General features: G+C 33.6%; 1 protein-coding gene across 6 annotated transcripts in view; it reads left to right on the top strand.

Annotated features, from left to right (window-relative positions):
* The window catches only part of MGAT4D (MGAT4 family member D), a 56,023-nt gene extending 38,678 nt beyond the window's left edge, over positions 1 to 17,345 (top strand). For 4 of the 6 annotated variants that reach the window (XM_009448321.5, XM_054683394.2, XM_009448322.5 and 1 more), the window contains 4 exons: positions 11 to 125; positions 2,914 to 3,044; positions 8,119 to 8,226; positions 16,156 to 17,345. In XM_009448321.5, the coding sequence (XP_009446596.2) occupies positions 11 to 125; positions 2,914 to 3,044; positions 8,119 to 8,226; positions 16,156 to 16,164 (363 nt within the window). In that variant the 3' untranslated portion in view covers positions 16,165 to 17,345. The remainder of the gene's footprint in view (positions 1 to 10; positions 126 to 2,913; positions 3,045 to 8,118; positions 8,227 to 16,155) is intronic. The other 2 variants (XM_016952248.4, XM_063809877.1) reach the window with 1 other exon arrangement.
* The last annotated feature ends 4,419 nt before the right edge of the window (positions 17,346 to 21,764 follow it).

Here is a 21,764-nt window from a genome sequence, read left to right as displayed (position 1 = left end):
TTTTTTTCAGCTAGAAGATGATATCATAGCTAAAGAGATGTACTTTACAAAAATAACAGATTTTGTAGGTAATATCAGTTCAAATAATTGGTTTTTTATTGAGTTTTCAATGCTTGGATTCATAGGTAAGCAATGGATTTACTTTGTTGGATCAAGTTTTTTAGCACACAATAATTTAAAGCATTTTAAACAGTTTATCAGTTTGTTTATTACTAAATGAAAAAGAATGGCATGATTTTTATAAAGACACTATTATCTTAACAGTATAATCAGATGCAAGTACCTAAATTCCAGATAATGTATTTTCTTAAACCAAACTTTTTTCTAGAGAGATCAAATTGACATTTAGACACATAAGTCATAGAAACATAAAAGAGTTACCATTTATTAAATGCTTGCTGTGAGTCTGGCACACATGTTAGCTGAGTAGCTAAGATGTACTTTTCTCTGCTTTACAAGAATACTGAAACTCAGATAATTAAAATTGTAGAGAAAGGGATTTTAACTCAGTCACTGCAATTTCCACTATGCTGAAGCTGACAGTCTTAAAAAATATAAAAACATAATAGAAATTATACCCACCACAGAAAATTTCCAAATACTATACCCATTATGAGATTTTTTTTTACTACCCTTCCTTAGATTTTCCTTTTAAATCCTTCAATTTTTCTTTCTTCACTTCCATGCTTTTTTCTTTCCTTTGAACCTCAAGTATTACCATACTGCTTATTTTATGGTGCATGACATTATTGATTCATACAGGAGCTCTTCCTTATGTATTCTTTCCTTTTATTCCCAATCCCTACACCCTCTTCCTGCCACTCTTCAATATATTGTTCACTCTAATATGTTCAAAATACACTTATAAATATGCAATATCCATGTGAAATATTTGGTGCTTTTCATGTTTGTATATTCCTATTCCTTACATTTTTGTCCTCAAAACTTGATTTCTAAATTATCAGCATGTTGTTTTATGTTCATTTAGTTTATTGGTTTTTTACTGTTACATAAGTGCTGCATAATGATGGTCACTGAAATTTATGCATTCAGAATTGTGCAAAGTGAGGACTACCTGTTTTGCACATAGAGATCATGCATATAAAACTGTAACCTGCTTTTAATTTTTTTACGTCAACAATCCCATGATCAGCTGCCTTATAGTCACATCCAAATTCACTTCCAGCATTCACTTTCTGTGCTTTCATCTGTCATCCAGTTCTTTCTTTTGATTACCTACTTTTGTTAAATGTCATGTGGATTTATCATCAGAAGGCAAGGCAAGGCAACCACACGTTTTGCTGTCTACAAGTGAACTAAATACTGGATGCACAGTGACCCATCACCAAAAGACTTTGAAAGAAGTGATGACTTATCACTTATCACTCACATTTGGCTTATCTATTTCCTGAGTGGCAGATCTTAATTGCTTCCAATTTTCTGCTACCATGAAAAAATGAAGTGACATATATGTCCCCTGGAGTGGACCACTGAGGATTCATATAGCTCTAAGTACTGCCAATTGCTTTACAGATTAGCTATACGGTTTACGCTCTCATAAGCAGTGCGTAAAAGTTCGTGCTTCCTCATATGCTTGACAACACTTGGTTTATCTATTATTATATGTATATATTTGCCATTCTCAGTATAAAGCATTTCTGGGATTGCTAGTGAGGTCCATCTGTTTTTCATATACTCACTCGATGACTTTTGTTTTTCATGTTTTCTGTAAAATTTTAAGGGCCCAAAGGTTTTTCCTCAGCCTTGGTTAAAATAAGAAGGAAAATTATTGTTAACAGTAATACCCAAAGTAAAGCATGGAGACAAAATAATCTTGCTGATGGATTAGTCTGAGAATTTATAATTCTCAAAAAAATTTATCTTTCTCAGCAAAGTCAAGTGAGAGACACATAGAGAATGCTTACATTCTGATCACAAGAGCACATTGAACAAGGAGCACTATTTATGGGATGCCAAATCTTATTCAAGTTTTAACTTACAAAAGTTTTTCTTTTAGTTATCATAATAGCAATTCGGTTATTCATTATTTGCTAAAAATATGAGCTTGCCAACTAGAATTTTACAGCATGGTGACAGCAGGTTAGGAATTGAATCAGCTATTTTATACATCATTAAATCACTTGCTTTGGTTACTACATAAATAGGTGCAAAAAATTAAAATACAATTATACATTTTATTAAGTGACCCATATAAACAATTTCTAGTGAAGAATGAAGCATGCTTACATCCTACTTTCATATTTATCAAATCATTAGATGTATTTTACATTATTTACTTAGAAGTGAATATGTACCTGAATCTTATCCCTTCAACTTCATTTTAAAATTAAAGATGCAGTATATAAGAAAAAAAACTATTAGACCTAATGGAATAATATTTTAAAATATAGTAAATCTTTAAGAATAACAAATATAAAAGAAAAATAACATCCTGTTAAAATAGTGCTCAAATATTGAAGTAAGAGAGTACTTTAATAAAATTAAGTACTAAAAACGAAAAATGTAGTAGATTGATAAAGTGCTACAAAAATCAGGTAAAAAATACAGTTTGCGCAAAATTAAGTAAAAGATTACAACGCCTATATATTTCGTTCTATTCACTTATCTTTCACTTGATTTAGACAATCAATCCTCATTAGTTATCACAATTGATTTCCTGAGAGTATTGACTATTCTAAACCTGCTTATATTCTTCTTCAGATGTGGTAATCCTTAATACTTAAGCAGATATAGTGTTTAATTTTATCATTGTCTAACTTCAGCAGTGCTTTAATCTTTATTTCTAAGGAATGGGACATATTCAAATTTTAATAACTTTTGCTTTTTCCCATGTTAAAGGAATGAACAACTACATATGAATTATTTGCATCTAATTATATTTTTTTTCCATAGGAAAGCTGTTTAGATCTGAGGACTTAACTCACTTTGTACGGTTTTTTTTAATGTTCTACAAAGAGAAACCCATAGACTGGCTCTTGAATGACATTTTTCAGGTAAAGGTGTGTGACACAGGAGAAGATCTTGTGAGTATTTACTTTATGAATACCAAATATTTTAGGAAAAATATTATCTATCTAATGTAATTACCTAAAATTTGTTTACCAAACCAAATCTGATAAATGCATCAATTTTTAAAATTTCTAATATCCCAAATTTTGATCTTTCTACCTATTAAATGAAGTAATGAGAGACCCCTAAAATGCAGTGAAAAGTAGAAACAGAGGAACAAAAACAGAGTGAACAAATAGAAAAAAAATGATAGATGTAAGTTCAAACATGCCAATACTTACATTAAATATAAATGATTAAAATACACTATTAAGAGTTCAGCAGAGTAGATTTTTCAAATGATGCAACTACTGAAGTCAATACTCAGTTCAAATATTATAGATAGGTTAAAACTTGTGGATGAAAAAAATATATACCATACAAACACAAATCAAAGGAGATTTGCAGTAGTAGCTATTTATTTATTTATTGAGACTCATTCTGTAGCCCAAGCTGGATTGCAGTGGCACAATCACAGCTCACTGCAACCTCAACCTCCCTGGGCTCAGGTGATCCTCCCACCTCAGCCTCCTCAGTAACTGGGACTATAGGTGCACGCCACCATGCCCAGCTAATTTTTGTATTTTATGCAGAGACAGGTTTTTGCCATGTTGCCCAGGCTGGTCTCAAGCTCCTAGGCTCAAGCCATCAGCCCACCTTGCCCTCCAAAAGTGTTGAGATTACAGGCATAAGCCACAATGCCCAGCTTGTAGTAGCTATATTAATATCAGAATAGACTTAGAAGCAAAGAAAAAAACAGTCTAGGGATCAAGAAAGATGTTATATATAATAAAAGGGTTAATTTACCAAGAAGACAACAGAGTCTTGAAATACATGAAGCAAAAACTGACAGAACTAAAAGAAAAAATAGACCGATCTACGATTACAGTTGGAGATTTCAACTGTCCTCTCTCTCAGTAATCAACAGAACTGATAGGCAGAAAACCAGCAAGGAGACAAAAGAACTGAACAACACCATCTGCCAACTGAATTTGATTGACATTTAAAAACCACTACATCCAATAACAGTAGAAAATACATTCTCAAAAAACAGATACAACATTCACCAAAATAGCCACATCTTGGATCATAAAACAAAGCTTAACAAATTTAAACTGAAATGATTTTTAAATGTATGTTATTGTACCACAATAGAATCAAATTAGAAATCAACAACATAAAGATAACTGAAAAATCTCAAGCACTTGGCAATTAAACAACATACTTCTCAATAAACCCTAGGTGAAGGAAGAAGTTTCAAAGGAAATTAGACAACTCTTTGAAATGAATGAAAATACAGTGTTACAACGCTTCTGGAATGCAGCTAAAGCACTGCTTAGAGAGAAAGCTTATAGACTTAAATCTATATCTTAGAAGAGAAGAAAGATCTCATATTCATAATCTCCACTTCTACATTAACAAACTAGAAAAAAGAAGGGCAAAATAAAAGGCAAAGGAAGAGAGGGAAGAAAATAATAATAGTAAAAGAAAACAGCAAAATTAAAAGCATAAAAATAATAGAGAAAACCAATAAAACCAAAAGGTAATTTTTTAAAAAGAGCAATAAAACTGCTAAGTTTCTAATAAGAGTGACAAAAAATACAGGTTATCAACATTAGTAAGAAAGTGGGAGTTCCACAGCATACTCCACAGATACTAAAAGGATAATAAGGGAATACTGCAGGCACTTCCATGCATATAAAAGAGCAACTTAAAAATGAAATAGAACAAAAATTGTAAGCTATCAAAACTCATCCAAAATGAAATTGGTAACCTGAGTAGTCCTATATCCACTAAAGAAATTAAATTATTATTTTTAAATCCTGAAAAGGAAATTTCCATGTCCAAAGGGTTTAAAGGTGCATTCTACTAAACAGAGATGAAATAATAACAATTGTATATAATATCTTCTCCAAAATAGAAGAGGAAAGGATACATCCCAATTCTTTTCATGAAGCTGGCATTATCATGACATGAAAACCAGACAAAAACAGAGCAAAAAAGGAAACCAAGGCCACATATCCCCCAATTATATAGACAGAAAAATCTTCCAAGTAATAGTGAATTGAATCCAGCAATATGTAAAAAGAAAAATACACCATACTAATTGGTATTTATCCTATGAATACAAAACTGGTTTGTTTGAAAATCATACAGTGTAACCCACCAATTTAAGATTCTGAAGAAGAAAAGCCACATGTTAATATCAACTGATGCAGAAAAATCATTTGACAAAATTCAAAATTCATTCATAATAAAAACTCCCAGCCAATTAGGAATAGAAAGAAATGTCTCTGACATGTTAAAGAGCATCTAGAGAAATCCCATAGCCAACTTCGTGTTTAATTGTTGAAACCTGGATGCTTTCTCTCTAAGATTAAGAAAAAAATAACCATGTCCATCCTCACCACTCCTATTCAACATTTTACTGGAAGTTCAAACCAGTGCCATAAAGGGAAAAACAAAGGCACATGAATTGAAAAGCAAATGCCATGATTGTCTATGTAGAAAATCACAAAGAATAAACACACACACACACACACACACACACACACACACACATCCTAGAACTGATAAATGGGTTTGAGCAAAGTTGCAAGATACAAGGTCTATACACACAAAACTCCATCATTTTTCTGCAAAATAGCAATGAAAAGTTGAAAACCAAATGTATTACTCCATTTTGACACTGCTATAAGGAACTACCTGAGACTGGGTAATTTATAAAGAAAAGAGGCTTAATTGATTCACAGTTCTGCATGGCTAGGGAGGCCTCAGAAAACTTACAATCATGACAGAAGGTGAAGGGGAGGCAAGGGACATCTTACATGGCAGCAGGAGAGAGAAAGCCAGGGGGTAATTGCCACACATAAAACCATTAGATCTCATGAGAACTCACTCACTTTCATGAGAACAGCATGGGGGAAATTTACCCCACGATCCAATCACCTCTCACCAACTCCCTCCCCTGAAATGTAAGAATTACAATTTGACATGAAATTTTGGTGGGGACACAGAGACAAACCGTCTCATCAACGTTTTAAAATTACTTACAATGTTTAAAAAACATTATATATAAAATATTTATGTATCTATATGTGTATACATTTAACAAAATATGTATATTGTCTATATGCTGGACACCTTAAAATGCTAATAAAAGGAACAGAGAGACATACCATGATCATAGATTGGGAAGCTCAACCTAGTAAAGGTATGAATGTTACCCTAATTGGTCTATGGATATAACACAATTCTAATCAAAATCCCAGCAGGAATTTTTTGGTAGATATTCTACCAAAGCTGATTCTAGAATTTTTAAGAGAAGACAAACAAAATAGATCTACTAAAATAGTTTTGAAAAAGAAGAATAAAGTTGGGAAAATCACATTATTCAATCTGAAAGCTTACTACAAAGCTACAGTAATCAAGACAAGCCACCTTTATTGGCAAAAGGATAAGCATAAAGTTCCATGGAGCAGAATAGGCAGTCCAGAAATAGGCCCACAAAATATAACGAACTGATATTTTACAAAGTGTATGCAATTCAATGGAGAAAGAATAATCTTATCACAAATGTTTACTGGATCAATTGGTGCCATATCTCTCAACCATAATGCAACCTAAACCTCACACTTTATACAAACATTATTTCAAAATAAATCATCTATCTAAACACAAAAAATCATCTATCTAAACACTAAAACTCTTGGAAGAAAATATAGAAAAAATGTTCAGGACCTATGGCTGGGTGAAATTTTTTTAAATGACACTAAAAGCATTTTTAAAAATTGATAAATTGGACCTCATCAAAATTAAAAATGTTTGTGCTGCAAAAGGTACTGTTAAGAGGATAAGACACCACAGACTAGGAGAAAATATTTGTAAATTCCATATCCAACAAAGGACATGTATTCAGTATGTGTATAGAACTCTCAAAACAGGTAAGCAACTCAATTTTTAAAAGGGCAAAAGATTTGAACAGACACTATCCAGACTCCATAAAAGTAGTGATTGTCCTTACAGCAATATGAAATAAGCTCAGCTTTATCAACAGGTTGTTTTGAGGGTGTATTTGCAGAGCCATTATTTTATGTGCTAAACTGTAACTCCTCAACCAATTTTATCTGATGCTAATTTAGTTTCAAATTAAATTAACTCTAGACCATTAAATTACTTTACAGTTAAAAGAGAAACTGTTAATATTTCCTATGTGTTAGTACTGGGTAGAAATGCATCTAAATAAATGTGTTATGTAAAAAATTACTATATATATACATTTTAGATTTATTTTTCTGAATCTTCTATGTATAAAAATATATAAAATGATTCTCAGTGATCATCATTATTTCAAATGTTTGTGGGGTTTTTATTGTTTGTTTTGTTTTTGTTTTTGTTTTTTAAAAATGGAGTCTCACTATATTGCCCAAGGTGGTCTCAAACTCCTGAGCAATCCTCCCACCTCACCTCTCAAAGTGCTGAGATTACAGGCATAAGCCACTGTGCCCGGCCTTCAAATGTTTGTTTTTAATAGGAGTGGTGCCATAGGTCATCCTTCTTATTTTTCTTTTTGAGAAAATTATCCAGATTCTTTTTCATTGACTATAAATTGGTTCTTTGTTTTAATATTATATTTTATACTCTCTAAGAAGAAATTGAGGTGCTATAATTCAATAAAGAAATTAGTCAATGAATATGGGAAGTGAAAGAATGCTGTAGTCTGACAGATATGGATAGAAAAATAACAAGCATTTTATTTGAGTTATTGTAATTAAAAGAAAGAGAGGAAATATAATTGGTACAACACTAACCTGCTTTTCTAAGACAGAGTTCATGCAAATACATGTTGTAATGAAAACCCTTTTTTACCCCAGCTCCTTTGCTCTATTCTTATGAAGAAAAAGCTAAGAATTAAATATTTTGTTTATATTTTTAAATATGAAAATAGAACTCTAGCAAAAACTAAGATGTAAAAATTCTACCATCAGTAAACACAATACAAAGCAATACCTGGGTTTTTACAGAAGATTGTTGTTTCTTTTTCCCCAGAGAAACTGTATGAAACGAAAGAAGCAAATACGTATTCAGTATAAACCTTCTCTTTTCCAGCATGTGGGTATACATTCATCATTCCCTAGAAAAGAACAATATGAAAAAGTAAGATTTTGAAATGTAACTTTAGTAACATACAATGTTTTATAAACTTATAAAATACTATTTAGAAAAGGAGTGGTGACATAAGACACTATAAAATATGGTTGTTTAAGCAGAATTCATCTCATGACAGTACAGTATGTTGTGAAGAGCATTTATAAATTAAGCAATCATCTTTTAAAGCCCCAAGTTATCTATCATGGTAAGAAGAATTCAGCCTACATAAACTATTTTGCCTTACTGTTCCCAGTTGTGCAATTTTAAGAAGACTAAAAAAGAGTTTTGAAAATTATAATAAAGTTCACTCTTTTGGTCTAAAATTCAAAATTATACTAGAATATTTCAAAAATAAAATCCCTCTACTATTTAATTTAAATGTATCAGAATTTTTATTTCAGACCACTGTTTGTTTTACCGGATGAAGAAAAATTTAGCATTGCTTGAATTTTAGTCATTCTTAAAATTTTGCATCATTTTCAGATATAATATTTTTGATAATTAACTTAGCCCCTTAGTGTAGTAGAAGAAACAAGGAATTCAAGGTCAAAGCACCTAGTTTTCAGTCCTGGTGAACTAGGGAGTACATATATGATATTGGGCAGGCTCTAACACTCCTCTGAGCTTTCTTCATCTGTAAAAGCTTCAAAGAGTTTAAATGATCCTTCAGGTTTCTTCCACCCTTGACACCTCTACCCTTAGTGTCTTTACACTATGAAAGAAATGCTTGCTTTAATCCTTTGTCAATTGAATGAGAAATAGACATATACATCTTCCCATCATTCATGACTCTCCCTCTTTCTGCTTTTTCTACTTTGTGTATTGTAATGCACGATTTGGAACCATGCCTAGAACATAATGTGAACTCAGTAAATGTTAGCTGTTGGCTATCAAGCAAGGTGGAATCCAATAAAGAAAATGTGTCCAACAAGACAAATATGTGCCTGGAATAATGAAAATGTAACTGTTGTGAATCTTTGTGCAAAAAGTCACACCATCAGAATACATAGCTGTAGATGTGATGCAGAAATAGATTGGTCTATACCATTCTCTTTTTTGATGCTATTATAACGGGATTCTTTCATTATATTTTTTGGCCAGATATGATATTTTAACCTCACCTTTGTAAATTCATGGCATATTAAGTAAATGTAGATATAAACATTCATATTTTGATGTTATAATGCTGGCTTTTTTCCTTTTGATACCTCACACCACACAAAATAGAAGTCAATAACAATTTAATAATATGTCAAATGTGATTATATTTAAATTATTTTTTAAATTTTTAACAGGATGTCTATTAGGAGTTTCATGTTTCTAAAGCTTTAAAAAGTATCAAAATCATTCTTTGGAAATAATGACATAATAAGGATTAGACTATTTCTCAACTTTCTTAAGCGACTACATCATATTTTAAAATATTAATCCTTCAATAAAGTGGCAAGTATAAGAAAATTGATATAAATATATAGACAATCATCAGATATTTATTAATTTAATTTTAAATTATTACATTCTATGAATGTTCAACTTTTGTTGCTGTGTTTCCCTTAATATTCATTTCTTTAAGTCTTTTTAAAAAACTTTTGGGTAAAATTTGTTCTTTAAGTAGTTAAATTTTGTTTTACCCTTATGATAAAACTTTTTTTTTTGAGAAGGAGTCTCGCTCTGTTGCCCAGGCTGGGGTGCACTGGCACGATCTTGGCTCACTGCAAGCTCTGCCTCCCAGGTTCACGCCATTCTCCTGCCTCAGCCTCCCAAGTAGCTGGGACTACAGGCGGCCACCACCATGCCGGGCTAATTTTTTTGTATTTTTAGTAGAGACGGGGTTTCACCGTGTTAGCCAGGATGGTCTTGATCTCCTGACCTTGTGATCTGCCTGTCTCGGCCTCCCAAAGCACTGGGATTACAGGTGTGAGCCATCATGCCTGGCCATGATAAAATTTTTTAAATGTAAGATAAATTTTCTACAGTTTTATTAAGCAGAAAAATAATTTTATTTATCTCTATTCATCTAGCTTGTAGTTCAAAAAATAATAATTTAATAAAACAAAAATATGCCTTTTTAGTGATGAACTTTCTTAAATAGTTTTTAAATTTTTTGAAATTTGCCTAGATCGTCAGTTTAAATGCTTTTTATCATTTCATATTCTATGTCTATGATAAACATACAAATTTCTTTTGGAAACAAAATATTTCCACATTTGTTAACAAAACCATACTTTCTGAAAATTCAAATAAAAACTTAAAAGAAAGTTTTTTCTTAATTGATAAGCTAATAGTGTGTATTTCTATGATTTTCTACCTCTCCATTGTATACAAAAAGTCATTTTCCATTTATTACAGTGCACTGGGCATAGGGCCAATTATTTAAATGTACTGCCAGTAGGGTTGCCAGGACACCCAATTAACTTTGAATTGCAGTTAACGACTTTTTTCATGTATGTCTCATTTCTTTTGTTGTTGTAGTAGTTGTTGCTAAATCTACCAAGCCTAGTTGGAGGTGATGAAGGGGCAGGGAGTAGAAGATACTTCCCATAAAAATGCTTTAACTGAAAAGAATACCCACACACAGAGAAGAAAGGATCAGCACAAGAACTCCAGCAACTCAAATGACCAGAGTGTCTTCTGTCCTGCAAATGACCACACTAGTTCTCTAGCAAAGGCTCTTAATCAGCCTGAAATGGCTGAAATGACAGAAATAAAATTCAGGATATGGATAGAAATGAAGATCTTCAAGATTCAGGAGAATGTTAATACTTAATCCAATGAATCTAAGAATCAAAATGTAACAATACAGGAGCTGACAGATAAAATAACCAGTATAAAAAATAATCTAACTGACCTGATAGAGCTGAAAAACACACTACAAGAATATCCTAATGCACTTGTAAGTATTAACAGTAGAACAGACAAAGCTGAGGAAAGAATCTCAGAGCTTGAAGACTGGCTTCCTGAAATAAGATAGTCAAAAATAAACAAAAAGAGTGAAAAAAGAATAAACAAAACCTCCAAGAAATATGAGATTATGTAAACAGGCCAAATCTATGAATCACTAGCATCACCGAATAAGACAGGGAGCAAGCCAACAACTTGGAAAATTTATTTCAGTATATTGTCCATGAAGGCTTCTCCACCCTCGCTAGAGAGGACAACATTCAAATTCAGGAAATGCAGAGAACCCCTGCAAGATATTAGAAGATCATCCACAGGACACATAATTATCTGATTTATGGAAGTCAAAATGAAAGAAAGAATGCTAAAGGCAGCCAGACAGAAAGGGCAGGTAACCTGTAAAGGGAACCCCATCAGGCTAACAGTAGACCTCTCAGTTGAAACCCTGCAAGCCAGAAGAGATTGGAGGCCTATATTCAACATTCTAAAAGAAAAAATATCTTCAACCAAGAATTTCATATCCAGCCAAACTAAGCTTCCTAAGCAAAGGAGAAATAAGATCCTTTTCAGACAAGCAAATGCTGAGAGAATTCATTACCACCAGACCTGCCTTGCAAAACCTCCTGAAAGGAGCACTAACTATGGAAAGGAAGGACTGTTACCAGTCAATGCAAAAACACATTTAAGTACACAGACCAGTGACATTATAAAGCAACCACACAAACAGGTTTGCATAATAACCAGCTAACAACACAATGACAGGATCAAATGCACACATATTAATACTAATCTTGAATGTAAATAGGCTAAATCCCTCACTTAAAAGGCAGAGTGGCAAGCTGGATAAAAAAGCAAGTCTTCAAGAGATTGGTATGCTGTCTTCAAGAGATCCATCTCACATGCAGTGACTCTTATAAGCTCAAAATACAGGGATGGAGAAAAACCTACCAACAAATGGAAATCAGAAAAAAGGCAGGGATTGCAATCCTAATTTCAGACCAAACAGACTGTAAACCAACATGAAAAAAGACAAGGGATTACATAATAGTAAGGGGTTCAATTCCACAAGAAGAGCTAACTATCCTAAATATATATGCACTCAACTCAGGAGCACCCAGATTCATAAAGCAAGCTCTCAGAGACCTACAAAGAGACGTAGACTGCCATACGTAATAGTGGAGACTTTAATACCCCACTGACAGTATTACACAGATCATCAAGGCAGAAAATTAACAAAAGATATTTAGGACCTAAACTCAACACTCGACCAAATGAACATAATATATACCTACAGAACTCTCTGCCCCAAAACAAGATATACATTCTTCTTATAACCACATGGCACATACTCTAAAATCGACCACAAAATTGGACATAAAACAATCCTCAGCAAATGCAAAACAAAACCTCAAAATCATACCAACCATGCTGTCAGACCACAGTACAATAAAAATAGAAATGAAGACTAAGAAAATTGCTCAAAACCATACAATTACATGGAAATTAAACAACCTGCTCCTGAATGACTTTTGGGTAAATAATGAAATTAAGGCAGAAATTAAGAAGTTCTTTGAAACTAATGAGGACAAAGGTAAAACATACCAGAATTTCTGGGACACAGCTAAGGCAGTGTTAAGAGGGAAATTTATAACACTATATACCCACATCGAAAAGCTAGAAAGATCTCAAGTTAACAATCTAACATCACAGCTAAAAAACAAAAAACAAAAAACAAAAAAACTAGAGAAGCAAGAGCAAACCAGCTCCAAACCTAGCAGAATACAGGAAGTAACCAAAATCAGAGCTGAACTGAAGGAGACTGAGACACGAAAAACCATTCAAAAGATCAATGAATCCAGGAGTTGGTTCTTCAAAGAAATTAATAAGACATATGGACCACTAGCTTAATTGTAATAACGAAGAAAAGAGAAAATATTCAAATAAACACAATTAGAAATGACAAAGAAGACATTGCTACTGACTCTACAGAAATACAAATAATCATAAGAGACTGTTATGAACACCTCTATGCACACAAACTAGAAAATCTAGAGGAAGTGGATAAATTCCTGGATACATACATCCTCTGAACACTGAACCAGGAAGAAAGTGAATCCCTGAATAGACCAACAACAAACTCCAAAATTGAATCAGTAATAAATAGCCTACTGAACCAAAAAAGCCCAGGACCAGACAGATTCACAGCCAAATTCTATTAGATGTTCAAAGAAGACCTGGTACCATTCCCACAGAAACTATTCCAAAAAATTGAAAAGGAGGAACTCCTCCCTAAGTCATTCTGTGAGGCTAGCATCATCCTGATACCAAAACCTGGCAGAGACACAACAACAACAACAAAAACTTCAGGCCAATATCCTCAATGAGCATCAATGCAAAAATCCGTAATAAAAAACCAACAAACCAAATCCAGCAGCACATCAAAAAGCTAATTCACCACAATCAAGTAAGCTTTATCTCTGGCATGCAAGATTGGTTCAATATACACAAATCAATAAACGTGATTCATCACATAAACAAAACTAAAGACAAAAACCACATGATAGGCTTTCAATGATACTGGTACAAAAACAGACACATAAACCAATGGAACAAAATAGAGAGCCCAGAAATAATGCCACACATCTACAGCCATCTGATCTTCAACAAAGCTGACAAAAACAAGCAATGGGGGAAAAGACTTCCTATTCAATAAATGGTGCTGGGATAACTGGCTGGCCGAGTGCAGAAGATTGAAACTGGACACCTTCCTTACACCATATTCAAAAATCAACTCAAGTTGGATTAAAGCCTTAAATGTAAAACCTGAAACTATCAAAACCCTGGAAGATAACCTAGGAAATACCATTCTGGACACAGGAACTGATAAAGATCATATGATGAAGATTCCAAAAGGAATTGCAATAAAAACAAAAGTTGACAAATAGATCTAATTAAACTAAAGAGCTTCTATATAGCAAAAGAAACTATTAACAGAGTAAACAGACAACCTACAGAATGGGAGAAAATATTTTTTAAAAACTATGTATTTGGTAAAAGTCTAATATCCAGGATCTGTAAAGAATTCAAAGTTACAAGCAAAAAACAACCCCATTAAAAAGTGGGTAAAGGACACAAACAGATGCCTTTTAAAAGAAGACATACATGCAGCCAAGAAGCATATGAAAAAAAATGCTCAGTATCACTAAGCATTAGAGAAATGCAAACTAAACCCAAACCACAGTGAGATACCATCTCACACCAGTCAGAATGGCTATCATTAAAAAGTCAAAAAATAGGGCTGGGCATGGTGGCTCATGCCTGTAATCCCAGCACTTTGGGAGGCTGAGGTGGGTGGATCACCTGAGGTCAGGAGTTCGAGACCAGCCTGACCAACATAGTGAAACCCCATCTCTACTAAAAAAAATACAAACATTACCTGGGCATGGTGGCACGTGCCTGTAATTCCAGCTACTTGGGAGGCCAAGGCCAGAGAATTGCTTGAACCTAGGAGGCAGAGGTTGCAGTGGGCCAAGATCGCACCATTGCACTCCAGCCTCGGCAACAAGAGCAGAACTCCATATCAAAAAAAAAAAAAGGCAAAAAATGAAAGATGCTGGTGAGGTTGCAGAGAAAAAAGAACACTTATACAGTGCTGGCAGAGTGTAAATTAGTTCAACCATCATGGAAAGCAGTGTGGCAATTCCTCAAATAACTAAAAACAGAACTATCATTTGACCCAACAATCCTATTACTGGGTATATGCCCAAAGGAATACAAACCGTTCTACCATAAAGACACATGCACACATATGTTCCTCTATTCACAATAGCAAAGACACAGAATCAACCTAAATGCCTATCAGCGATAGACTGGATAAGGAAAATGTGGTACACATACACCATGGAATACTACACAGCCATAAAAAAGAACGAGATCATGTCCTTTGCAGGCACATGGATGCAGCTGGAGGCCATGATTGTTAGTAAACTAACACAGGAACAGAAATCCAAACACTGCATGTTCTCACCTATAAGTAGGAGCTAAATGATGAGAATGCATGGACACATAGAGGTGAATGACAGATACTGGGGCTTACTTGAGGGAGGATGGTAGGAGGAAGGAAAGGATCAGGAAAAATAACTATTGAGTACTATGCTTAGTACCTGGGTAGCAAAATGAGCTGTACACCAAACCCCCGTGACACAAATTTACCTGTATAACAAACCTACACATGTACCCCTGAGCCTAAAATAAAAGCTTTTTAAAAAAAATACTTTAACTGAATTATTACTTAAGGTCATGCCCTTGACTTTTATTAAAGGATGATATATTAGTACTGTATAATATTTTTGCATTTTCTTCAAAACTGTTATTTAAAGTTTTATGATTCTCTTTTATGTGAAAATACATGCAACAATTCTCTTTTAGAATTTGATGCTGGGAAAAGATATTTCTCAAAAAACTGTCATGATTTATTTGGTTTTGTGTGGGGTTTTTTCCCCTTTGACTAACAAGAAATTCAAAACTCATTTCATATGATATGTAGTATCCATATAATCTTATATTAAAAGCAGAATTTCTTCAGTCCTCATTTTAAATTTAATCTCTGGCTTTCTCTCATATATTATTATTAAAGGATTATTGTGTTTTCACTTTAAATTACCCTAAACCTTTACTATAGTTTTGTTATAAAAATCAAATAAAATAAATGTTTTAAATTATTTATATATTACCTACAATGTTTTGTTGGCTGTAATGATAATCTGACTATAAAGATTTCCCCGGAATCCCACAGATGGCAATCTGCTTTCAATCATTTTAACAACGTAAGAGTATTAAAATTGGCATTGTCTAATACATCTTGAGAATCTTATCTTCTACCAATATAAAGTTACCTTCTCTATATAAAAAGGGTGGGTGGTATCAAAGAGGATACAATAAGGAAATAATATGATTAAGAAATTGCTATGAAAATAATTTCATCTTTATGAATTAATATATTATTTCTAGATGTTACATTTTTTATTTTCATTTCAGAAAATATGAAGATAAATAAGAAGAAACTCCATAATACCTGGAACTTCAGATAACCTTGATATCTAATGGCATGTTTCAGAAATTGTAGTAATGAAAATACATAATTATCTAGCAGATAAATAAACAATGAATAAACTAGTAGACTTGAAAGTACTAAATGACTTCTTATGTCAAGACAAGGTAGAACATTGATTTATATTGCTTTTACCCTATTACAATTTAATTTAAAAATACTAAAGGCAAGGAAGTTTTTTTTAAATTAACAACCGTACTTTATTGACTTCGATAGTGAGACCATCACATAATCTCAATAAACAGTTAAAAGTTCGAAAGCTTGCTATTGTCAGGGAGAAGTCTGGGGTGAATTGGTATATGCCGTTACCCATTTTGTTAAGACACCTAAAGAAATAGAAAGCACAAATTTAAACAAGCCTGGATCTGACAGTGCCACAATGTCTTCTTGTCTTTTAATAGATGCATTTAAAACTATAAACTTATCCCTATGTGCCATTTGAACCGATTATCAAACATCTTGATATATATGTATTCTTATAGTCATTTAGTTCTAAAGATTTCATACTTTCTCTCATCATTGCCTTCTTAACACACAGATTATTTGGGAGGTTTTTTTTCCCAAATATATTGGTTTTCTCCATCTTTTATTGTTAATTTCTAAATTACTTGCATAGTGGTTATAGAACTTTACCTGTGTGATAAAATTTTGAGAATTGTTGTGAATCTTTGTGTTCCATATGACTTTGGAAAGAATGTATAGTTTCTGTATACTCCCTTTTAAATATGTTGTATTCGTTTGTTTTTAAAAGTGTTGGTTTTGTGCTTTAAAAATATCTCTTAAAAGTATTCCTATCTATTGGGTGCAAGATTCTCTTATATCAGGCTTTCTAATTTGGTTGTTGAAAACTTTTCACTCCTTACTAATTTCTATATGCTTGATCCATCAGTTTCTTACAGGGGCCCATTAAAATCTGTTTTTCTTCTTGATGTTATTCTGTAAGGTACTACTTATTTTGAGCAATAATAAGCGATATTTATTTGTTATCCTTTAATCAAATATTGTGAAATTCTTCATTTCCCATTGTTGCCTTATTCTTGAGTGCCAAGATCTCACACATTCGCCTCAGTATGAACTGTATCAAATACCAATGTATAAAGATAATATGAAAGATGAACTATTTCTGTGTGTCCATTTCATTCTCACCTTTGAGAAGAAAATAAAGTATTGTATGTATGTTAAAAAGATTTTAAATTTGACTTAAATTTTGAACTTTGGAAATTAAAACTGCCGAAGCATAGTCCTGGATAATATGAAGAATTACAACTAAGTCTAGGAACAGTATTTCTTGAAAAGATAGCAACATTCCTTGAAAAGGTGCTTACGTGGACTTCTTATCCTACCGTTGAAGACTAGAACAAAATACCTAAATGATTAGGACCATAAGCTAGGATAAATACTAAAAGAGCCTATCCAACATTCTGCTGAATGTCAAGAGAAAACTGAGATGATTCCAAGGGAATGCTGCTGCGGTGCTCAGAAAGAGGCATTTGAACCCTGACTGAGATACAGTAAGAGTGAAAGATGCTACAAGAAAAAAGGGGGAAGAGAGTTAAAGACAGCCTTAAAAGTCCAACCCAATTACCATTGTCCTTAAAGAAATGATTCTTGATTAAGAGTGGGTGGCCAGCACAAAGTATTTCTAGAAAATATTTCTAATGTAGCCAAAAGAGATGCCCCTAACTTCCGTCCTCACCCCTGCTGCTTGCAAATGTGGATGCTTAGAGGATCCCATTTACCATCCATGGCCTTTGGTCTGAGATACATGAGGAAGGGGAGATTTGGAGAACCCCAGACACTTCATCTGGAGTAGACCAGAGCAAATAGTGCTTCATTGGTTGGTTTGGGCATTTGTTTTATAGCATTTATGCTGATTTTGCTTTATTAAAATCACTCTTCTTCAAACCTACATGAAGACAAATGATGACGTATAATAGATAAGTTTGTAGAAACCAGATTCTCCTGAAATCTTTTTTCATAAAGCTACTTTTGAAACAAATAGAAGCTCTGCAAACGTTAGAGACATAAGTAAAATTATCTCTATTGCCAAAATTTATCTCTCAAGTATTGAGATAAGAGAGCCACGAACACCTGCATTATTTATTATTGACTATATGAAGTAAATAGCAATGTAGAAATATTACTACTAATAATTAGTAATTAATAGCAATAGTCAATGTGGCTCCACTCTTGGGTAGAGGAGAAAGAGACACCCTCTACTAACATAGGTGTGTAAAAATGTCTCAGGGTTAATTGTGTACTCTTGCATAGACCTTTCACCCTGTAGTAGGTTTGTGACAATTGTGAACAAATTTACCAAGATAAATCTGGGCAGGCATTCCCATGGGAACACATCTCCTTGTGTTTCCTTTTATTAAAAACACCCTTGGCTTACATTTTTAGACACTGTGTTCATTTTAATGGTAACTCTGGTAATGAATTATGAGAAAATTTATATAAGCTGACAGATTTTTGTTGTGCTGATATTAGTCTTCTTTCTATAAACCCAGATAAAATGTATAATTTCTTAGAAAACAGTTTACCAAAATTAATGCCAGTAGAGACAGAAAGCTTAAACTAACCAATTTTCATAGAAGAAATAGAGAAGGTTATCAAGAAAAAACAAATGATCACAAAGAGACAACAGACCCAGGTAGTCATCTGCACAGGGAAATTCAACCCAACTTTTAGAGACCAAATAGTCCCAATATCTTTAAATTGTTTCAAAGCATGGCAAATAAAGAAAATTTTAAAATTATTTTAATGATATAAATATAACATCAGCACCTAATCCTGGTAATGGCAGCAAAAAAAAAAAAGAAAAGTTTAGAGCAATATCATTTATGACAATTGATGCGAAAATCTGAAATACAATTTAGAAATAGATTCCCAAGCAACATTCAAAAAAAAAAAAAACACCACAACCATGACTTGATATTTATACAAAGAATGCAAGAACCTGTTAGCATTCTGTTAGGAAACCTACTATTAGAGTGCACAATACTAATAGGACTAAGAAGAAAAATCACACGGTTACCTCCACAGATGCTTAAAAAGCCTTTGAAAAAAATTCAACTTATGTCCTATTAAAAAAAAGAAAATTGCAATGAATTAGTTCTTAACATATGGAAATAAACACTCTCATACACTGCTTGTGGGAATAAAAAATGACACGATTCCATGTACCTACAAGACATCCCAGCCATTCCACTCCTAGTTATTCAAGAGACTTGAATAACTCTGTATTAGGCCTTTTTTGCATTACTATAAGGGAATATCTAAGACTGGGTAATTTATAAAGAAAAGAGGTTTAATTGGCTCATGGTTCTGCAGGCTGTATAAACATGGCACCAACATCTGCTCAGCTCCTGATGAGGGCCTCAGAAAGTTCACAATCATGGCAGAAGGTGAAGGGGAGCCAGCATGTCACATGGTGAGAGCAAGAGCAACAGAGTGAGAATGGGGAGGTCCCAGACTCTTAAACAACCATAACTCACATGAACTGAGAACTCACTTATCACAAAGGAGATAGTGCTAAACCATTCATCAGGGATCTGCCACCATGATCCAGTCACCTCCCACTAGGCCCCACCTCCAACACTGGAATCACATTTCAACATGAGATATGGAGGGGACACACATTTCAACCATATCAGCATCTTTATTTATAACAGCCAAAAACTAAAAACAATCCAAATGTCTATTAAGAGGTGGATGTATAAATAGTTTCATATCTGTATGGTGGAATACTACTGAACAATAAAAAGGAGCAAACTATCGATGCACACAAACACATGTATGGATCTCAGAATCATTATGCTGACTGAAAGAAGCCAGAGAAAAAAAGAGTACATGCTATATTGTTTCATCTATATATAATTCTACACATGGCAATCTAATCAATAATGACAGCAAACAAATCTGTGATTGCTTAGGGATAGAGGGCAAGGAAAATTTGGGGGTGATTAATATGTTCATTATTTTTGTGGTGTTTCTTGGGTGTATATATGTCAAAAGTCATCAAATTGCATGTCACTCAATATGTCACATTGCAACTAAATATTTTTCCCGAAATTTAGGGTTAATCCTGTCACTCTGCTGTTTAAAATAATCTGATGGTTCTATCTGAAGAATAAAGTTTAATTATCTGCCATGACATTCAAGCTCCTTAATAAACTGGCCCCAATGTACTATTCCTGAATCATTTTCTGACATTTACTTTCATGCCCTCTACATCTAACTAAAATGGACTAGTTTCCATTCTCCAGATATCTCATGCTGTGACCATGATAGCCAGAATATCCATTTCCTCTGCCTTTGTCACACAGTTCTAATGTCACTTCTTTGATGAAGCTTTCATTTAGGAAGAATGAGTAACAACATATTTTATGCTCCCATAGCATTTTGTCTATGCTACTATTATATAATTTCTCATATATTATAGATATTTGGTTATATGTCTATTTCCCTAACTACATTATTAGCTATTTGAAAGCAGGAGCCACATGTTTGTCAGTCAAAATTTTTGCACACTGCCTAGGACACAGAAGATGCTCAATAAATGTTTGTTAAGACTTCTAGTAAGAAGTGAATAAAAGCACATGAGCCTTCCACTCTGAATTCTTATTAATATATTCATTAAAATAGATAACTAGGTACCCCCTGAAACAACATTCCAAATTGAGAATAAGAATTAAACACATATCAGAAACTTGGAGTTTTACATATTTTCACATCAATGGGTCAGGTTAACAACCTGTTTAGCTCACTTTCTGAGCTAAAACACTAAGACTAGAAGCAAGAGTAGGACTTGGCTGATTTAATGATAGCCGCAAACAAGGAAGGTGAGGAGCGGAGGCAAGCAGAAAGTAAAGCAGGATCTCAGTGTAAAAGGCAAAAATGTCCTCATGAAAGCTTCTTAGGGAAAAGCTTTTTCTTGATGCTTTCTTTTACCTCTGTGTGCCAATTACATTAGATCTAGTGGTATTTTAAAAAGCCTTGTAACTGGTCTTCAATGAGAAGAACCGTATGTGATGGCATTGTTGTACTTACCACTAGAGAGGAAGCCTAGTGGAAAGCTTCATCTTTCCTTCCTCCAGTTTCTTGTCAATGCCTTTCATTGGCTGACCCCACAGAAACCATTAATGCCATCCATAAAGGCCACCTGCATGGGTCACAGAGCAAAGTGGAAGAGGATAGGGACTACATCTAGTGGGGCAAACAGAAAATATTTAGCATATTTCACCCCCTTTGTTAGCATATATTCTTGTTCATATATCTTGCCTTGGTGAAAAATGTATTCACACAAAATCCCCAGTAACATATCATTATGAGGTGATGCCAAGTCAGTTATACTCTTACCTGAAACCTAAAATCTTAGCTACCACCTGTGCTTCCACATAAGTAGCAAAGGAAAAAAAGGAAGCCAAAGGAAACAGATCACAAGACCCATTCTGAGGTTTGTGATGAGTCCTGGGTTGATTTTCAAACTTCCTTCTTTGATCATTCTTTTATGGTCCTCTTACCCTCTCCTGAT

This window comes from Pan troglodytes, chromosome 3 (genome assembly GCF_028858775.2).
Source record: "Pan troglodytes isolate AG18354 chromosome 3, NHGRI_mPanTro3-v2.0_pri, whole genome shotgun sequence".
NCBI classification, from domain to species: Eukaryota; Metazoa; Chordata; class Mammalia; order Primates; family Hominidae; genus Pan; species Pan troglodytes.
The sequence above is the reverse complement of the archived record's forward strand: the minus strand, read 5'-3'. Positions and strand labels throughout refer to the sequence as shown.